Source organism: Salminus brasiliensis, chromosome 2 (assembly GCF_030463535.1).
Source record: "Salminus brasiliensis chromosome 2, fSalBra1.hap2, whole genome shotgun sequence".
NCBI classification, from domain to species: domain Eukaryota; kingdom Metazoa; phylum Chordata; class Actinopteri; order Characiformes; family Bryconidae; genus Salminus; species Salminus brasiliensis.
The window spans coordinates 8,395,502-8,416,144 of NC_132879.1; the positions used below are offsets into that span (position 1 = coordinate 8,395,502).

At 39.8% G+C, this 20,643-nt stretch overlaps 1 protein-coding gene across 1 annotated transcript in view; it reads left to right on the forward strand.

The window, feature by feature from the left end:
* Positions 1-20,643, forward strand: part of col22a1 (collagen, type XXII, alpha 1) — an 84,178-nt gene that overhangs the window by 31,310 nt on the left and 32,225 nt on the right. The window contains exons 11-27 of the mRNA XM_072673535.1: positions 1,822-1,860; positions 5,214-5,267; positions 6,086-6,139; positions 6,279-6,332; positions 6,988-7,041; positions 7,892-7,936; positions 10,795-10,839; positions 10,941-10,994; positions 12,991-13,026; positions 14,696-14,725; positions 16,576-16,629; positions 17,210-17,263; positions 18,237-18,290; positions 19,027-19,080; positions 19,401-19,454; positions 19,543-19,596; positions 20,526-20,579. Of these exons, the coding sequence (XP_072529636.1) occupies positions 1,822-1,860; positions 5,214-5,267; positions 6,086-6,139; positions 6,279-6,332; positions 6,988-7,041; positions 7,892-7,936; positions 10,795-10,839; positions 10,941-10,994; positions 12,991-13,026; positions 14,696-14,725; positions 16,576-16,629; positions 17,210-17,263; positions 18,237-18,290; positions 19,027-19,080; positions 19,401-19,454; positions 19,543-19,596; positions 20,526-20,579 (843 nt within the window). The remainder of the gene's footprint in view (positions 1-1,821; positions 1,861-5,213; positions 5,268-6,085; positions 6,140-6,278; positions 6,333-6,987; positions 7,042-7,891; positions 7,937-10,794; positions 10,840-10,940; positions 10,995-12,990; positions 13,027-14,695; positions 14,726-16,575; positions 16,630-17,209; positions 17,264-18,236; positions 18,291-19,026; positions 19,081-19,400; positions 19,455-19,542; positions 19,597-20,525; positions 20,580-20,643) is intronic.

Consider the following 20,643-nt stretch of genomic DNA (forward strand, 5'->3'; position numbering starts at 1 on the left):
TCTTGTGTCTAAGCCGCCATCACACTAGACATATGCAGCTGGTGGAAAACTGATAATAGGGAAACAACAGGGATATTGTGGTAGATAGCTCTGCAAGCTCTCACCTATTGTATCTGTCACTTAAAAACCTAGTATCTCTAAAATGGCAACTTCACAGGAGATGGGGTAAAACCTTCTTAACTTTCAATGGAAGTCAGTGGAAAAGATTGTAGTCCAGGTCATTTTGGAGCATTTCCATTTTCCATTTAAAAAACAACTGCCAAAATGGATCATATGCATGATGGCAGCAATATGGACAGTAATATGTCAATAAGATCACTTATATGTGATTTTTGTGATTTTTTTCTGCTCCAACACTCGTCATTTAGAGATCAAAAAGGTTCTGATAGTGATTTGAGAAGGTGGTGCTGATTTGCAAAACACAAAATATGCAGTGTTTGGGATTGAGAAAGACATAACTACTGCATCCAGCCGGAGAATGAATCACTGCAGGGCTAGTCAGTTTTAGTCTTTTTTAATTAATTAATTTGAATTAATATTAAGAGATGAGGGTGTGAACAAATGCAGCAGAAGAGATCAAGTATTTAAAAAATATTTGGATGTAATTGTATGTAAAATTTAAATATATGTAATTAATTAGAAATGTCATTTTCTTGTGAGGAAAAATTAGAAGCCTGTCTCAGTTATTACTATGTAAAATATCTAACATTGTAATGTCTTATTGAAACCTCAGACGTTTAGGCTAGTTTGAGTGGCATCACCATGGCCAGATCAAAAGGACTACAGCATCCAGCATCCAGGCCTCAGGAGGTGGAGAGTGAACCGCTGCAGGCCTAGTCACAGTCTTTGAGTTCTCCAGAGAAAGCCAGGCCGTGTAACTTTAATATGACTTTGAATTGTGGCTGAGAGGGTTTCTCCTCATTCTGCCCTTTCGCCCATGCTTTCATCAGGCTCGGTAGTTAAGCCTTTAATGCTTCCGCTTTGTCATGGGCTGATCTAAATGCCATCTGATAGCTCGGATTCCCTTCACGGACAAGCCGGCGTTAATGAGCAGGCGCTTCAGACAGAGGGCCTCCGGATAGACACCCCAGACGGACTGAATATCCGAGCACTGGCAATCTCTCCCCTCGTCACAGACGTTCAGTTAATTGCATTTATGTTAATTGCAGGTGTGTTGAACAGAGCCGACCACATATGCATACATTTGCATATGCAGATCATTTCAGGCTTTTTGAATGTCAATGTTTTTGTTTTAGTAAATTAATAATTTATCCAGTGTTGGATCATTATTTTACGGATGCACTTTAGGAATTTATTCATCTATTGATGTTTCATTTTTTCTTTCATTTTTTTGTGACTTTGTGATCCCTGCTCTACAGTATCAAGATTATTCAGTAGTCACATTTAGGCTGTTGCAATCTCACTATATCTCACTATATATATATATATATATATATATATATATATATATATATAAAGTTATATATATGAAGTTGGTAGGGTAGCAAGTAAGCTTTCTTCTGAGCTCAGTTAGCTTGGTGGCTCCAAACTAAAGCAAACATTAGACACTAATCATGTCTTGGCTGTTCGACTCTATTTGAGGTAAATCAGATTTTTAACCAGTCACCTTCAGTTTCAACCAGTTTGAAAGCTCTGAGTTCACCAGAAATAACCCATGAAGTCCATCAGATGATTCCTATCTAAAGATACAGGACAGTTCTCTCAGAGCTGGAATTCTCCTTTTTCATCTGTGCTGCTTCTCTCTCTCTTCCTCTCTCTCGCCTCGAGAATAATCGGTCCGTGTTGATGGATTATTTGCAGGGCAGGGCGGTCTCTATCAAAGGAGATAGAGGTGAGAAGGTAAGATCATGGATTTACCAGCCAAACTCCTCAGCCTGGCCTAAACATGGCATGGGAATGCAGTGTCATGTGTAGTCTCTGTGTGTTTGTGTCTCTGTTGTTTTTGTGTGTTGGACTTGAAACTGTTAGAATGTATATTCGCATGTGGCAAAGCCAGTGGAGATCAGGGAAGGATTTTTAGATAGCATGTCTTTTACAGCCCCATGAAAACCTTTGTCTTTTTTTAATATATTTAATAAACTTCTGGACATCTGATGTTCCTTTGATCAATGTTAAGAGATAGGAGTAATATAACTAAATGTAAAACTGAAGAAATATTTCATATGTTATTAATTAGATTAGATATGTAATTCATGTAATTTTCTTATGAGTAATACACAAATTAGGACCCTGTCTGAGCTATTGCTATGTAAAATATCTACAGTTAGAATCAGGTGCAGCCCATTAGCTGCTGAAGAGCAGATAATTAGAATGTGGTTAGAGTGGATTATGGAGGAGCCTGTTTTATTTAAACCTCAGACATTTAGTTTGGTTTGCTCTCAATGGTTGAAGTGAGTGGTGAAGATCACCATGGCCAGATCCAAAGAGCTCTCTAAGCCCTTCAGAGGGAAGGTTGTAGACATAGATGAGTCTGGGATTTAAAAAGATCTCAGAACTTTTAGAAATCGGCCGTTCCACTGTCCACTAAATCATTTACAGGTGCAACAACTGCCAACACTGACAGGTCAGGCCGTCCTAGCAAGTTTAGTCCAAGAGCAAACCACAAGATGTGAAAAGACGTCTCCAGCAATTCTCAAAAAGCAGGTAGCTCTCATGACTGTTGGTGTCAAAGTACAGCATCATCAGCATCTACCATCAGGAAAAGACTGTAGAAGTTTGATTTTCATGAGAGGCGTAAAGGTAAAAAAAGAAAACACCTTGACAAAAACCAGGACCGGGTTTTTATTATAGGGTGAGGAATATAGAAGTCACTATATGTGGCAGTATAATCACAGTATAGTATCTTGTCCATAGCAGCCCGTAATATCATGTACCTAAAGATAAAGCGCCTGGTTAACAGACCATGAATAGCCCTGTTTTTGTTCCTAATGGAGATTTACAGTCAGTGGAGATGCAGTTTTATGTGCATGTCTATATAAGTGTGTGCAGTGGATTAGCTTTCACCATGCTTCACTGGTCACTCTGATAGTTTTGGCCTAGAGGGGAAACTGTAAAGTATGTAGTAAATCAGCTCCACACACTCTCTATGTTTTAGCATGCCGGGAGCGAGTGTGTTCCAGACCAGCTACTGTGTTACACTGGCGGAGGGAACGAAAAAAGACTTCATATTTTAGATGCCAGAATTATGGGTGTACTGACCACAATGGTGCTCGGGCTGAGAACCGAACTGCCACCCACGCCAAGGAACACACAAACACACAGCACTGCTGAGGAGAAATAGGAGCAGTTGGTTTAACATCTGTCTCAGATTAATCAGACCTAGCCTGTACCACTCATACAGACTGAGAAATGATTCAAGTTGAGTGGAGAATAAGTGTAACATTGCTATAGATCCCTACCAAGTCTCATATTCCCTATAATATTGCACCATATAAGGGTCTAGTGTAGTAAGTAGGGGGTAAGGGGTTATTCCTGTTGCTTATCATGATGATCTGCATAGTGTAGCAGTACAGGTAGTAGTAATTAGGGAACATTCATATTCCTAATAATAGTGCTCTTCATAGTGCCAGGGACTGTCTTTGCTCTTTATAATGGTGCTCTACATATTGATACATTGTTAGAAATATTTATTAGTGTGCAAAAGGGGCATTTCTGTAAGAAATAGATATTAGAGTGCAAAGAAGTAAAGTGGGCCTGTCTGTTCACTATAATGGTGTTCTACATAGTGAACAGTGTAGATAATATTGACAACAGACCAAAAAATAGTAATAAAGAGACAAGGGATAGTTTCTGTTCTTTATAATAGTGTTCATCAATGTAAGAAATAATTGTTAGTGGGCAGGGGGCATTTCTGTTAATATATATATATATATATATATATATATATATATATATATATATATATATATATATATATATATATATATATATATATATATATATATAACTATAATAGTGTTCTATACTGTTTAGGGAATAGTAATTAGGGACTGCTTATTATTCCTACAGCGGTGTGCTATATAGTGCTCTAGTGTAGAGAATAATGAGTAGGACCATTTCTGTCACCTATAATAATTTTGTATACAGTGCTCCACTGTAAGAAATAGGGTTTGGGGGCAAGGGCCTTTTCCCATTCACTATAGTATAGTATAGTGCTTTACAAAGTGCTTCAATATAAGGAACAGTGTTTAGGGACCATTTCTGTTGACTGTAATAGTGTTCTATATAGGGTTCCTGGTTTTCCACTGTGGAGAATAATAATTAGGGGCCATTTCCAACACAGACATGGAATATTGGGTCAGGTGTGGTGGACTAGACTTTGAGCTTGTTTGGAAGATGACTGCCAGTGACTGTTGTTTTAATATATGCAGTTCTGTGTCCCAGATTTCAACCCTAGTGAAATGAGTTTTTTATGTTTTAGTTATAACCTGGTGAGCATTTTGAGACTTCCGTGCTTTGTCCATTTTTGGACATGGGCAGATGCCCACAGCTGGAAAAAATGTCCAGTGTGCATGCAGAATCACTTAGTGGTATTTCCTGAGAGGGAAAGCTCAGCATCCTGTCCAGTCCAGGCTAGTTTTCTAACTGTGTCATTTCTGAGCCATGTAGTTCACATTGTATGGATGTCTTAGGTGTGTGCGTGTGTGTGTGTGTGTGAATGAATGTATCTCCAGTCTGTTTGTTGTGTCTGTTCTCATATGAATAAAAACAGGCCGATGGTTATTATTCTGAGGGGTTTGCTGGTCAAACTGCATGAAGCCACAAACGCATGTGTGTTTGAGGTGCTTTTCTATGTTCTTTTCTCTGTTTTTTAAAGAAATGCTTCACCACAAAAATGCTAGAGTGGCTAATAAGTAGTGAATGCTAATAGGGGACTGGCTTCTAGAACATTTAATCCATTACTAGCATTCTGGTGTGAAGTAGTTCTTGAATACTGTCTGTTTGCCTGTGCCTGTCCGTGTGTTTCATGTGTTGTCGTGTGTTTTACCAAATATTTTTGTACCAACCATTTATCACACTCCACATGTGAATTATGTTTGTTCTGTGTTTTTTGTCACAGGAAGACAATATGGTTTTGTGTGATTTGTATGATTTAATGTGAGAAAGTCAAACCAGATAATATCGGACTGGTTTCCCATATCCAGGCTTGCGCTAGTCAGCAATTCCAGCAAAAGTTCCTTCTTTGTCCACAGGGGGACAGTGGTGAGCAAGGTCAACCTGGGTCCACAGGTGACAAAGGGGCGAGAGTAAGAATCACCTGCAAACATTATTCAACCACACATGGGAATGTTTTTATAACCACTTAATGATCACTTGATGAGGAGAACTTCGTAGTTAGCTGGACGCAGTTACTGTTCAGTAACCTCCTCCTTTTAACATTTGTCTCAAACTTGCTTGATATTAGAAAACCTTATAAATAATAGCTCACGTTATAAAGTTATACACTAAGATATTTTTCAAGCTTATTTCATTTGTCAGATTATGATTGCCGTTACGTTTAGCCTGGACGATTATGATAAAACAATGATTTACATTTTTTAATTTGTATCCAGTTTTTGTATCAACATTTTGTACATTTAGAATAGGGAGTCCCACAGGGTTCTAATTTAGGGCCTCTGAAATTGATGTAAAGTCTGAGAGTATTACATTTACGGCATTTAGCTGACACTCTTATCCAGAGCGACTTACAAGGTTACTCATGTGACAGATGTGGGCCAATGTAGTGTTAGAAGTCTTGCCCAAGGACTCTTATTGGTGTAGCACAGCATAGTCACCCAGACCGGGAATCGAACCCCAGTCTCCCACATGGTGTGGTAGCTCACTGGCAGGTAGTGGTGTTATCTGTTGCGCCACACCAACCACACAGTAATACACAGTAATACAGTAATAAGAGTGAAGAAGTTAAATGTGGGAATACAGGGTTTAAGGAGTTAACATATACTAGTCTGGAAATTTAAACAACAGTAAAATCATAGGCAGGACTTGTGATGTGAGTGTGTAGTTCAGTGAGTGTGTGGTCCTGTTCTGTACATATTAGTTAATGTTCTAAACTGCAACTCTTTAGGGGTCTGATGGCTTGCCAGGGCTTGCAGGCAAACATGGAGACAAAGGCCAACAAGTGAGTAAACTCATACTTAGCATTAAATCATTTGTTTATGCATGTTCATATTCAAAGTACATGCATATTTCAAAACAATCATATGAATTATAATACATTTATAATACTAATATAATACTGTTTGTGTTATTTGTTACAGGGTGAACAGGGGCTTCCTGGAGCTGCTGGTGAACCTGGTTCAGTGGGACCACAGGTGAGACTGATTCAACACTAATACAAACTGTACCAAACAGGTGTAAAGCCCCCCCAGTGGAACTGTGTTCTCTGGAATGATGATGCCCCATCCAATGTGTTGGGGAGTTGGGATGAGGTGGGGTGGCCTAGTAGAAGAATCTAGTAGAAAGCCTTTCGGAAAGATTAGGTATAAATATTTCAGAAAAAACAATGAGTGAGCAGGTGTCCCAATATTTTTGTATTTGTTTTCATATATAAATATAGATGAATAGATTTGCAGGGTGCAGTATATTTACAGCCTGTTGTAATTATACAGAATAAATGTGTATTCAGATTGTGTATGTGTTTGAGAGCTCTTATTAATGCCTTTTCCCAATCAGTCTCTTGGACATCTTCTCTAGCCTCCATGCCTCTAGAGTATCAGCTGTACACTCTTTAACATGTGGTGTCAAAATCATGTGTGCAAAATTAGGCTTCACCTCGTTAGGTTTTGAAGTTTGAGGTATTTAGGATGTGATATTGGTTGTTTTAAAAATATATAATTGCAAATATTTAAAGCAAAAGTTTTTTGTCCATTTATGATAGGTCTGACACAGTTAATAGAAAGTTTATATAATTTATGTAAAGGTCCTCTGTACCATCCATAGTTTGATTTTGCTGTTTTTCTCTTGTAGGGTGTACAAGGTGACCAAGGACTCCCTGGTGTTCCTGGAGCTAAAGGTGTTTCTGTAAGTAAACACTGTGTCATGTTAATGACTAGTGTAACTCCAGCCACAGTTTACTGTTTCCCTCATTCTGACACGACTAATTGTACTTACAGTACCAGTCAAAAGTTTTGAAACACCCCAGTTTTTATTTTCAGTAGTCCACTGGCCCAGGCAAGTCTGCTATTCTTACTGAACCATCTTAGCACTGACTTTCTTAATGTCACTAAACCTGGCTCCTCCAAGTCTTCTCCTCACATCTGAAACTGAGGCCTGGTCCAGTGTTAAGCTCACCTACAGGGTGTCATGTGAGGCGTCTATCATACAATCTATTGGCTCTCAGGAACTTCTGGTGCTGTTGTGGATTTGAGTCTGACAGACCTCTTCCTGTACCAGACCTCTTCAGTAGTCTTCTTCAGTCTTTTTCTGAGAGCCCCTACACTGTCATTTTCAGAGCTTTATTTCTGTCCATTGCTACAAACTAGCTGTAAGCTGTTGACTTATAGCATGTTCCATAAAAAGGATCATTTTCCACAGTTTGCATTATTTTTCATGGGTTTTCCCCTCAAAAGCCCTGACAGTTTACTGCTTAGCCTTGTACCATTTGAGGTGTCTAGTTTCCGCATCATTCCAGGTTATTCACAGAACTGAAGTGCTGAAATGTCAGTAAAACGAGAACAAATGGGTGTGGTTTAAAACTTTTGACCAGTAGTGTACACATAGATTAGCAAACTACCTTTGGTTTTATTAAAGACTGGACAATACTGCATTCGATTCCTATCATGATTAATTAAGTTAATTAAGGAAGCATATGCCTCTCTAATCAATGATAATTTAATATATATACTCTGTGTGTGTGTCTGTGTGTTACCAGGGCGATTCTGGCAAAAAGGGAGAAAAAGGAACACCAGGAGCGAGGGTAAGAACTGATTCTCATCAGTTATTAGGAAACAAATCCAAACGGACAAATCAGAACAAGCAAGCCATCAAAACATCATCATGATTAAAATATGTGTGTGTGTGTGTGTGTGTGTGTGTGTGTGTGTGTGTGTGTGTGTGCGGGTGTGCATGTCTGAGTGAGCATGCATGTGTGTTCCTGTGTGTATATACTGAGGTAGACTGATGGCTCAAACAGATGTCTCAGTGTTGATGAAGTCTCCATATTTCCGTTTTCCTGTGAGGTAGACGTGGGGGCGTACTGTGCGTGAGCTGATCTCTGGTCAGCTGATGCTCAGCTCCCTTACAACTCCATTACCCTTTAGCTTCAGTCCTGGTCCGATAAAATATTTTTTCTGAGTCATCTCAAAGCTAATTCCAGTTCCAGAGACCCAAATCAACAGTGCAAAACTAGAACAAGAAAGAACGGAATTCCAGTCAACAGTTTTATAATCCTAGCTGACATTGTAAGACTCGTCTGCGACCCTGCTCAATCAGACTAAACTCTTCCAACATCAGTAAATTCTTAGTCAGCTGTGAAACCTATGACCGTATTTCAGTTGACAATAAAGGCATGTTCTAGGATCACTGTTGACACGTTTTCATTGTTCACAGGGATTCTAGAATAAGAGTAAAGGCCAGACAGCAGTTTTAGAATCCCTGTCAACAGTACTAGGGTTGCTACCTGCTATCAGCAGCCGGAGCCAGAGAGAGCACAATTGGCCTTGCTCTCTTTGGGGTGGGTAGCTGGTGCTATTCCCCCAACTTACTTCAGTGTGATGCTGTCCAGCATGGACATCTGATAGCCGATGCATCAGAACTGGATATCCAAGTCCCAAGTCCCAGTTAACCCCTTGACGCAAGTCCCAGTTAACCCCTTGACACAAAAAGGCTTGACACACACTAAGGTGTATTACTCAGTAACTACTATGACGTTAACTACAAGGGGTTAACAATAAGAGTCCTAGACAATAAGAGTCCTTGAATCCTAGAACACTTTTCTACTGTTGACAGGGACAAGACAAAGAACAAGACAAAGGCAGGACAAAAGTTTTGGAATCACTGTCAACAGACTTCTTTGAAATCCTTGTCAATAATACAAATATGTTCTAGAGATCCTCCCAATAATGAGAAAGGACAGTAAATTATGGTTGAAAATTGTGGAAATGTTCTATTCAAATGCTGAAACATTAGTGGATTGAGTTTCATTTCCATTGAATGCAGAGCAGGACTGGTGCAGAGCTGACAATTAAGCTTGATTAGAATGATAACAATGATCTGAGCTTAAACAAATGGAAATGATTGAGAACGAAAGAACAGATCAGTGGTGCTTGACATTTTAGCATGTGTCAAGTGCACTCCCCCTGAGGGACACTTATTGTTCGGACTGGAATGGCCTCATGTGCTCAGGATGTAATTTGCAAACAGGGAAGGCCAAAGTGGAGGCTCAGCTGTCACTTACTGCAGAATTATAAATGCTGCAATTAGTTAAAGGTTAAGGGAAACCTCTTATAGCTCTGTGAGTAAGTCTACATTTACACAGAGAGCCCTGATTAAACTCTTATTCTTGTTGGAATTGCTTTCTAATGGTGTTATTCACTTCTTCAAGGTAGTATACTGATGTGTGCCTGTGCTTGAATCTGCGACTTTCTGCCCGTCTGGTATTTCCCTCACACTCTTGACCTTGCCTATGCAAGCAGCACTGAAGCAGCAGGGTCCCCCATGCTGCAAAAGCAGATGGATGGCCATGTTTTTGTAAGGGTTTCAGAGATGGTCATGTTACAACCATCATGCTGGTCAACCTGTCTGCTTTAGGAAGGTAGAGAGGAACCTGGAGAAACAGTTAGTCTGGAGCTCTGATTAAGGGGCTAACACACACACACACACTAACACAGATGGAGAATTTGTGTACATGGCTAGGTTGTAGGCTTAGGTCTTAAATCACTGCCAGTGTTGGGTAAGGATAATACAATACAGAAGTGTTCTAGAATCACAGTTGCTATGACAGCAGTGTTCTGGAAACCCAGTCTACATTATAAATGTGTTCTAGAATGCCAGTCTGCATGATAAATGTGTTCTAGAATGCCAGTCTGCATGATAAATGTGTTCTAGAATGCCAGTCCTCATGATAAATGTATTCTAGAATGCCAGTCCTCATGATAAATGTGTTCTAGAATGCCAGTCCTCATGATAAATGTATTCTAGAATGCCAGTCCGCATGATAAATGTGTTCTAGAATGCCAGTCCTCATGATAAATGTATTCTAGAATGCCAGTCCTCATGATAAATGTGTTCTAGAATGCCAGTCCGCATGATAAATGTGTTCTAGAATGCCAGTCTGCATGAGAAATGTGTTCTAGAATGCCAGTCTGCATGAGAAATGTGTTCTAGAATGCCAGGCCAGTGTAAAAGCACCCTTGGTGTTTACTCTGCACCAGACCTAGCTAATCAGCTAATTAACAAGTGCTCCTATTAACAATAGAAGATGAAAAAGAACTGGAGTAGAAATGAGCGGCGTGAGCACATGAGGACAATTAAATCTGTCACGGATGCACACTGATGACTTAATTGTTGCACAGCGAGCACGTTCATTTAGCAAATAGAGTACTGTGAAGCCGGTATACCAGTAGCTGGTATGATATCAACCAAACCATTAAGTAATTAGCTGTCCAGCTTAGTTAAGTCAGAGATTTCATCAGTGCAGTTGAGTGTTTAGGTGGTGTTGCAAGCAATGCACAGATACTCTCTAGTTCTTAAATATAATAAAGTATGGTGAATTAACACATTCCTGTAGCATGTCCTTTACTGTCTTCTCTGAATTGCCTGAAAACTGTGTTTTAGGGGGAGCCAGGTTTGGATGGCGTTCCTGGACTTCCAGGGAAAGACGTGAGTGTTCAGTGCACCACTTAGTTTTTTAGCTACATTTTTATTTATTGTAAAACATTTGTTGATCTGATTTTGCGTTGTCTTGTGACCCTTCATGACAGGGTCTGAGAGGTCTTGCTGGTGTACCTGGTCCTAATGGAGTAAAAGGAGAAAGGGTATGAACAGCACAAGCTGTCTTGACAGTGTTTTTTTTGTTTTCCTGCAGCAGGTCTAACACACTAATATAATAGCTGTTACTACTCCAGAGAATCCTATTCTATTGGCATTACTTCTCGACAGGGACTGTTGACGCTGTGTGTGTGTGTGTGTGAATCTTAAAGTAGCTGAAACCATGCATTTGACAAGGTGCCCACAAACATTTGGACATGTAGTATCGCATCTACCTGGCAGCATGATGCCATAGCATGGCTGACCCTGTGCTTTCAAAGCTGGGGTATGTGAAGATATGCGAATGTCGTTACACTGTACTGTGGAAGTATAAGTGACAGTAGAGGCACAGATCCTTGTCCTTAAGCGCAGTTATGACATAACTTAATTTTGGGAGAAGGGTCATGCCCAAACTTCTCATCCTCATTTCCTGTGCCCTGTATATCCTCCGCTTTTTACTTTAACTTTGTGACAAACAACTTTGCACCCACCTCCGCCTCATCCCCTTCCTTTTCCTACAAGGCTCTGCAAGCTACTGGGGACTCCCACCCTGAAGTCTAGCCCAAATTTCTACTGAGTTCGCCTCCCTGTTTCAGCCTCCCTGTTTCAGCCTCCCTGTTTACACCTCCCTGTTTCAGCCTCCCTGTTTCAGCCTCCCTGTTTACGCCTCCCTGTTTCAGTCTCCCAGTTTACGCCTTCCTGTTTCAGTCTCCCTGTTTACGCCTCCCTGTTTCAGTCTCCCTGTTTACGCCTCCCTGTTTCAGTCTCCCTGTTTACGCCTTCCTGTTTCAGCCTCCCTGTTTACACCTCCCTGTTTCAGCCTCCCTGTTTACACCTCCCTGTTCCAGCCTCCCTGTTTCAGCCTCCCTGTTTACGCCTCCCTGTTTCAGTCTCCCTGTTTACACCTTCCTGTTTCAGCCTCCCTGTTTCAGCCTCCCTGTTTCAGTCTCCCTGTTTCAGCCTCCCTGTTTCAGTCTCCCTGTTTACGCCTTCCTGTTTCAGCCTCCCTGTTTCAGCCTCCCTGTTTCAGTCTCCCTGTTTACGCCTCCCTGTTTCAGCCTCCCTGTTTCAGCCTCCCTGTTTACACCTCCCTGTTTCAGCCTCCCTTTTTCAGCATCCCTGTTTACGCCTCCCTGTTTCAGCCTCCCTGTTTCAGCCTCCCTGTTTCAGCCTCCCTGTTTTCGCCTCCTTGTTTCCGCCTCCCAGTTTCCGCCTCCTTGTTTCAGCCTCCCTGTTTCAGCCTCCCTGTTTACACCTCCCTATTTACGCCTTCATACTAGCAAAAGTGCTGCGACTCTCATGTCTGTCTGCAAAGGTTCTTATATGTCTGGCTCTAATGCCATGAATACACAGATTGTGTTACCTATCTCACTCATTAGTACTCTTCCCATTTCACATATAATGCTCCAATACTGGGAGGGTGAGTACTGACACAGGTGTAACCAGCCACCTCCTCCTTTTTAACTACCTGGAGGAAAGCATCAGGTACCCAGCTCTGATGCGTCAGCTGGCAGATACCTGTGCTGGCCAATGTCAGCATGTGGGGAGAGAGAGAGAAAGAGAGAGATCTGCCGACCTGGAGAGATGGGCAAGGCCAATTGTGCTCTCTTGGCTTCTGACTGCTGATGGCAAAGCAGCATGGACCCAGGATTTGAACCAGCAATCCTTGGGTCAGAGAGGCAGCACCTTAGATTGTGTGCCCTTCACATAATTACTAGATCGATTCATGAGTGATGAGTGACCTGCTGGTTGTATCTGAGTGTACAGGGTGTGTGTGTGTGTGTGTTTTATACAGCTCAGAACAGAACCTGTATTAACCTTCCCCTCGCGTCGCATCTGTCTCTGAAGCCAGTATTATACACATTTAGAATGACCTGCTTTATTTTCATGTACGGAGGCATGGAGGTGCCTTATCTACAGTGTTCCCCAATGTTGACTCTGTAAGCTCTATTATGTGCATTGTGTGAATAATGAGACACATTGTCCTTTGCATTTGTCCGGCAGGGAGAGAGAGGTCCTGCTGGACTGCCTGGAGATGCGGTGAGTGACTTCTTAGCAGTTTCAGAACAGTATGGGAGTCTTTTATTCCCAGCCATAGTTGCCTTTTCCCACTCTGTGTGAAAGAGCCGACACCTGGCATCAGAAAGAGAATCACAGCAGAACCTGATTTGACTTTTCCAGGAGGTACAGGAGGTGCAATATGTCAATATAAATTCTAATAAGATACAGACCATCTTATTACAATATATATTGACACTTATAGCAAAGTTATTGAGATGTTGGTAAAAAGAACACAGGTACAAGGACACAGATTGGGTTGCTGAGCTTCTCTGTGAACTTCAGATACTGTATGGATTTGTTCCACAGCTCCACCAGCAGCTCACCTGATTGACTTTAATGAAGTACTGATTAGATAAACTAGAGTTGGATGGAAACTGGGAACACCGGCCTTCCTCCAGGAGAGCAATACACTGACATACACAAGTATCAAGGCTATATTTGAACAGGAGGTGCTACAGTCACGGGTTAAATCCTCTCTATACAGTGTGCTATATCTGTACAGAAATAAGAGTTTTCATGTTAAGCATTAACATTTTATAAATTGTGGCATTAAGTGGGGGAAAGGAACATTCCTGAAGCCCCTCCCCCCAATCTAACATCCTGTAAATTCCGTCACAGTCCATCACAACAAAGTCTGCTTAACTGTCCCCCAACCCATCACCTCCCTTTAACCATGTCACCTATCATTCCTGGATCCACATATCAGAGAGGGGCTGACTTTTTACCCAGCAAACCCAAACTCCAGCCCAAAACTCATGAATGAGTTCTTGCCTCTCTTTTATAGTCTTGGCATGGTCCAAACTAGCAAATAATAACTTATCATATTAGCTGTAGTTTTGAATTGTACTGCAGACATGCACACAGTTTATATATAGCACAGGTGCAGTTATCCATGTGACCACTGAGAAGACTCCTTGCTTTAGAAAATCGGGTCCAGTGAGGGATGCTCCATAGGTGCCAGGTTGTTGTCTTTAAGGTTCTCACTCTTAATAAGAAAATATGTTTCAACATTTGGCATCATATTTAATAATGTATTTATATTTATTTATTTATTAATCATATAGGCTTGTTCTGTACTGGAGAACTGTCCTGAGTGTGGAAACTATACAACGCCCTGATGGGTTTCATTCCTCGGGCTGGACCATGTAACCTCTCTTCACAAGTCATCTAGTGGTCATTTGGCCAGCGGATTGATTTTTATGTGTTTTTTATTTATTGGTTTAAAACTGGCACCGCAAGTGAATGCAGAAACAACAGTGAGGCGCTGTGTTCTTAATACAGAAAAGTGGATTGAACAGCAGAACCGGCAGCAACCCGCGGGTCCTCAGAAAGTGGTTAATCTTGTAACTGGGAAATGGTTGTAGTGAGGAAGTCCGGTCTGACAGCATGGCAGTGCTGTCACTGTAAGATCTAGTTCAGTTTCTATCAGATTCAATTTAAATGCTAAATTAAACGATTTGAACCTGCCCTTCCATCAGCTTTGTGACTTTAATCTAAACACTGTAAGGTCTCATGACGCCTCACTGCAGCTTTTCTCCTTACAGCAACACCAGCTTCCATGAATAACATTACTGTCACATGATTACCTGCCACTATTGCAGTCATATTACTGATTGGATGTCATGTATTTGTCCTTGTCTTCTGTTAGGTCCAGCTGGCAGGCCTGAAGGGAGAAGTTGTGAGTATTTCTACTGATCGAGTTTAATAGATCAGAAAAGATAATGTGAAGAAATGTTAGTTTAACTATTAACAGACCAATTTAGAATGTCCCATTCTGAAGAAAGTAGTTGAGATCTTGTAAGATTATATATATATATATATATATATATATATATATATATATATATATATATATATATATATATATATATATACAAACAATACTATATATAGTGTATATATATATATATGGCTAGTATATACAATGGGGAAAAAAGTATCTAGTTAGTCACCAATTGTGCAAGTTCTCCCACTTAAAAAGATGAGAGAGGCCTGTAATTGACATCATAGGTGGACCTCAACTATGAGAGACAAAATGAGAAAAACAAATCAGAAAATCACATTATCTGATTTTTAAAGAATTTATTTGCAAATAATGGTGGAAAATAAGTATTTGGTCAATAACAAAAGTTCATCTCAATACTTTGTTATATATCCTTTGTTGGCAATGACAGAGGTCAAACGTTTTCTGTAAGTCTTCACAAGGTTGGCACACACCGTTGCTGGTATGTTGGCCCATTCCTCCATGCAGATCTCCTCTAGAGCAGTGATGTTTTGGGGCTGTCGGTGGGCAACACAGACTTTCAACTCCCTCCAAAGGTTTTCTATGGGGTTGAGTTCTGGAGACTGGCTAGACCACTCCAGGACCATGAAATGCTTCTTACGAAGCCATTCCTTGTGCTTGATCATTGTCATGCTGAAAGACCCAGCCACGTTTCATCTTCAATGCCCTTGCTGATGGAAGGAGGTTTGCACTCAAAATCTCACAATACATGGCCCCATTAATTCTTTCATGTACACGGACCAGTCGTCCTAGTCCATTTGCAGAGAAACAGCCCCAAAGCATGATGTTGCCACCCCCATGCTTCACAGTTGGTACGGTGTTCTTTGGATGCAACTCAGCATTCACTCTCCCCAAACACAACGAGTTGTGTTTGTACCAAACAGTTCTACTTTGGTTTCATCTGATCATAAGACATTCTCCCAATACTCTTCCAGAACATCCAAATGCTCTCTAGCAAACTTCAGACGCACCCGGAAATGTACTGGCTTAAGCAGGGGAACACGTCTGGCACTGCAAGATCTGAGTCCCTTTTGCTCACCGTTCTTGTGATCATTTTGACCCCACGGGCTGAGATCTTGCGTGGAGCCCCTGATCGAGGGAGATTAGCGTTGGTCTTGTAGGTCTCCCATTTTCTGATTATTGATCCCACAGTAGATTTCTTTACACCAAGCTGCTTGCCTATTGTAGATTCAGTCTTCCCAGCCTGATGCAGGTCTACAATTTTGTTTTTGGTGTCCTTCGACAGCTCTTTGGTCTTCACTATAGTGGGGTTTGGAGTGTGACTGTTTGAGGTTGTGGGCAGGTGTCTTTTATACTGTTAACGAGTTCAAACAGGTGCCATTAATACAGGTAATGAGTGGAGGACAGAGAAGCCTCTTAAAGAAGAAGTTACAGGTCTGTGACAGAAATCTTGCTTGTTTGTAGGTGACCAAATACTTATTTTCCACCATTATTTGCAAATAAATTCTTTAAAAATCAGACAATGTGATTTTCAGACATTTTTTTCTCATTTTGTCTCTCATAGTTGAGGTCTACCTACGATGTCAATTACAGGCCTCTCTCATTTTTTTGAGGGGGAGAATTTGCAAAATTGGTGACTGACTAAATACTTTTTTTCCCCACTGTATATATATATATATAACAAGCCCTCCTATTAACAATAGAAGATGAAAAAGTACTGTATATTGTATATAGTCATGCTTAAACTATCTTAAACTGTCTCTTTTTTGCATTTCTTTTTCCAGGGTACCCCTGGTCTCCCCGGCCCTCCTGGAGCAGGTGGGCCTCCTGGGCCTCCTGTAAGTGCCTTGACCTGTTTTTTTCCATCAATCATACAGCTAATTACTTTTACTGGAGGGAAATATCACACTACATGCTTTGCTGGGATCTCACATAATCACAAAATATTGTGACTCTATTGTAATAAATAATGTTATGATACTTTTCATTTAATTTGACAATTATTCAGATACTGAATAATACTAAATATTGGCATTTTTACCAAAACAATTTGCGTTTGCTGAATCAGATGAATGCCTTGATTGGTAAAAAAGTTTGGAACTGGTCAGGATTCTTAGAGCACACAATAAACCATTTTATGATTGGTTAGATCTCTTTGCAGATTGTGGTCTTTCCTTATGTCAGTATTTAAGAGGATGATATTGCAACAAAGATAAATATTTTAGTGCTTTATTGCAAACGATATCCAATAATCTGTTTAAAATACTGAAATAGTGTCATCATACAGAATAAACTCTATGGATGTTTTAAGACACAGCAGTCTTCTCTTATGATTTTTACTAAAAATCATGTTACTGTCAGCCTGTGGCCAGCAGTTTACCACACAAATAGTAAAATAGTTTTTATTCTCTTTGTCAGGGTCCACCTGGTCAGCCTGGAGAACCTGGAGAGCCTGGAGAAATGGGCCAAAGGGTAAGATGTTTAAAGCATAAGAACACTCTAGGTCAGTGGTAAGTACGAGCGCAGGAGCTATATTGGATGCATATTGTCTCTGTCATGTTAGAACCTTGTATTTTCAAGACAGCAGCATCACAGGAGAAAGAAATACCTTCTTAACTTTCAATGAAAGTCAATGCAGAATGATTTTACTCCAGGTCATTCTGGAGCATTTCTATTGCTTTATTTATCTGCAATGATATACATGATTTTGTGTTTTTCCTTGTGCACTGGTGTCATAAATAACATTATGCATCTTGTATGTGCTTGAAACTGCTACACAAAATGTATGTTTGAGGTGCTCAGTAGGAACAGGAGGTTCGAGCATGAAGTATCAATACTTTTGACCCATAGTCAATAAGGTCATTTAAATACCAATATCAGTGTCTATAAGATTCAATGTGTATTTGATGCTGGAGATGTGTAGGATAGGAACATGCACAAGTATTATTCCACAAATTCCAATACTGAATAGTAAAAGTAAAATGTATTAGAACATCTGTAATTTCTGTTATTTAGAAGCACAAATTAATATTATCATATTATGAGCATTTGACCTATTACCTGTAATTAATTAATACATAACTATTACTTTATAAATAATAATGCATTAAAATCTTGTCCACAGTGAGTCATACAGTAAGTCAACATTTATAAAATAAAATATAAAACATATGAATTTATCCAATATGCCCATACATCATTTACAACTAAATTAAACGAAAGTCCTTTTAACAGTTTCATTAAACCTAAGGCACAAACAGTCCTGGCTATAATGAAGGAGACATGCCAAAACTAAAACATTCAGACAAACTGAAACATATGACCCACTTGGAGCAGTAAACAAGTGAGAGTCGCATTTGCTTAGTTTGTCCAACAGAGGGCAGCAGCGTAGTCTGAATCAGGCTTTTGGTTGGTTGATGTTAATTCTCTGTTTTCTGCTGTCTAGGGAAAGAAAGGTGAAGGCGGATTGCCTGGAGTTGATGGGCTTCCTGGACCACCGGTAAGAACAGCAGTTCCATATTCATGAAAAGAGCCTTTTTAACACCCCCCTCCTCACCCGTCACACAATATAATGTGTTCAACACACACAACACTGACTCCTATCTCCTAACTCCTATCATTACTAACACCCCACTTTGTTCTTAGATAAAATCTACATAGCATAACATAAAGCAATTATGTCCAAAAATATCCAGACACCTCTTTTAATTACTAGAATGGGATGCTCTAAAGCCTAAGGTCGCCGCCCAATGCCTAATATGGCAGACGGGTATAAAGCCCCCCAGCAGTTGGCCTCTCTGGAGTGCTGGAGCTCCATCTAATACCTTCAACATCCAACATTAGTACCTGACCTCACTGATCCTCCTCACAGCAATGTTCTAACATCTAGTGTAAAGCCTTCCCAGACAAGTAGAGTAAAGTTACTGCAGTAAAAAGATACAAACTGCCTATTAATACCCTTGACTTCTGGAAGAACATGTGTCTGTAAACCTCATTTAAGTCTCATTTAAGTATTAGTTTAGTATTTGTTATAGATTAGGCTTAATATTGTGTAGATTTAATGTTGTAGAGGCTTACTTAGCAGGATTAATTTAGGTTAAATATATATGATCTCCATTTCCCTCATTTTATTGTAACATTTAATTACCTTTAATCATAATTAAGGACATAAATAAGTAAATTTTAATAGGTATTGTTTAAGAATCATTCATAAATATTTTGAATTGTGTTATTAGGGTCCTGTGGGACCACCTGGACCTTCTGGCAACCCAGGGCTGACTGGACCACCTGTAAGTTTACATGACATTTCAGTATCAATGGGTATTTACCTGTTAAGACTCCAAGGCTTATTACACATTAAGTCAAATTACTCAGTAACTACAGGGACATCTGTACAAACTGGTATTCTACTTTTAGATGCTCAGCCTATGTGAAGAGTTTCAATGAAAACAGCTCATTTTAAAGATATAAGATGAAATATTAGCCAACACAAAAATGTATTGAGTTATTGGGCCATCTTTAATGTCAACATTTACAAAGTGGTTAAATATGTTACATAAACATTTGTTTAATATGTTGAATTCTAACTTGCAGTTGATTGTTTCCACAGGGATTACCTGGTGAAATTGGGTTCTCTGGAAAACCAGGAGAGTCAGGAAAACCTGTAAGGAAGTCCAACCTATATCTTTAATAAATCATAGGCTTTATTTGGCATTTAAGGAACCAGTGAAATGACACTCTGTATTCTTCAGGGTCTGCCAGGAAAGGATGGACTGGACGGTCTCCCTGGAAATGATGGAGAGAAGGTCAGTGCACCAAACCTCAGGATCTAAATATTGATAATTCACAATACCACTTCATTATTATTATTAGCCTTTTCAGATAATAAAAACAAACTTCACGGCACATGTATAGTTGTTAAACAACAGAGTGTCACACTTGTAAAGATTATCTTCACGTGGGGAGGTGGAGTAAAATAATTTTACCACAGGAAATCTGTAAAATCTGTGACTATTTCACATGGGATAAGAAATCTCACAATCTTAGACGTAGATGGGAGTGGCTACTCAATTTATGCACTGCTGTTACCTTCAAGAAAATGATGCTAACCATGCTAAAATATTGCAATGGTACACAATGAATTGCCTAAAGTTGCCAGCAGCTTCACGCCTCTGAGGAGTCATTTGGCTGGTCTTCTGGATTTGACTGAGGTTTGCCACAGACAGAACGACCCAAGCTATCTGTGCCATGCAGCACAAAACTAAATGCACCTTGAGCGTGCTTAAGATATGAGTAAAGTGGACCAGTCCATACAAATTACAGACAGAGTGCATTCGGATGGGACTAAAATCACTGAGAAACTATAATAATAGATAATAATTAGATTACCCCACCTCCCCATGTTAAACTAATCATGTCCGAACAGGCCTTTGCTTTTGAACAATTCTTACACGTTATTTAAGCAAATTTTATTTTTATATATAGTGTGCACCCAAGTCTTTCACTCACCACTACTTGACATGTGATATAACAATGAAAATCCTTAGCTTTTTCAAAAGATGCAAAACTTTCTTTCAAAAATGTTCATTCAAAATATTAAAATTTATTCAATTATTATTTGAAATCTACTTGAGATACTGTTCATTCTTTCTTTCAGGCTTTTAATTATTTGTATGGTTTAGTGTTCTTCCAGTGCCCCCTATTTAATGTATTTATTGGGGATTTATTTTAACAGGGCCCAAGAGGAGAACCTGGGCAAGATGGATTTCCTGGAAAACCTGGACCAAAGGTCTGTCACAACAGGAATGTTCACAAAGTAAAACTAGTAAAATGATGAAATTGACAAAATAAGG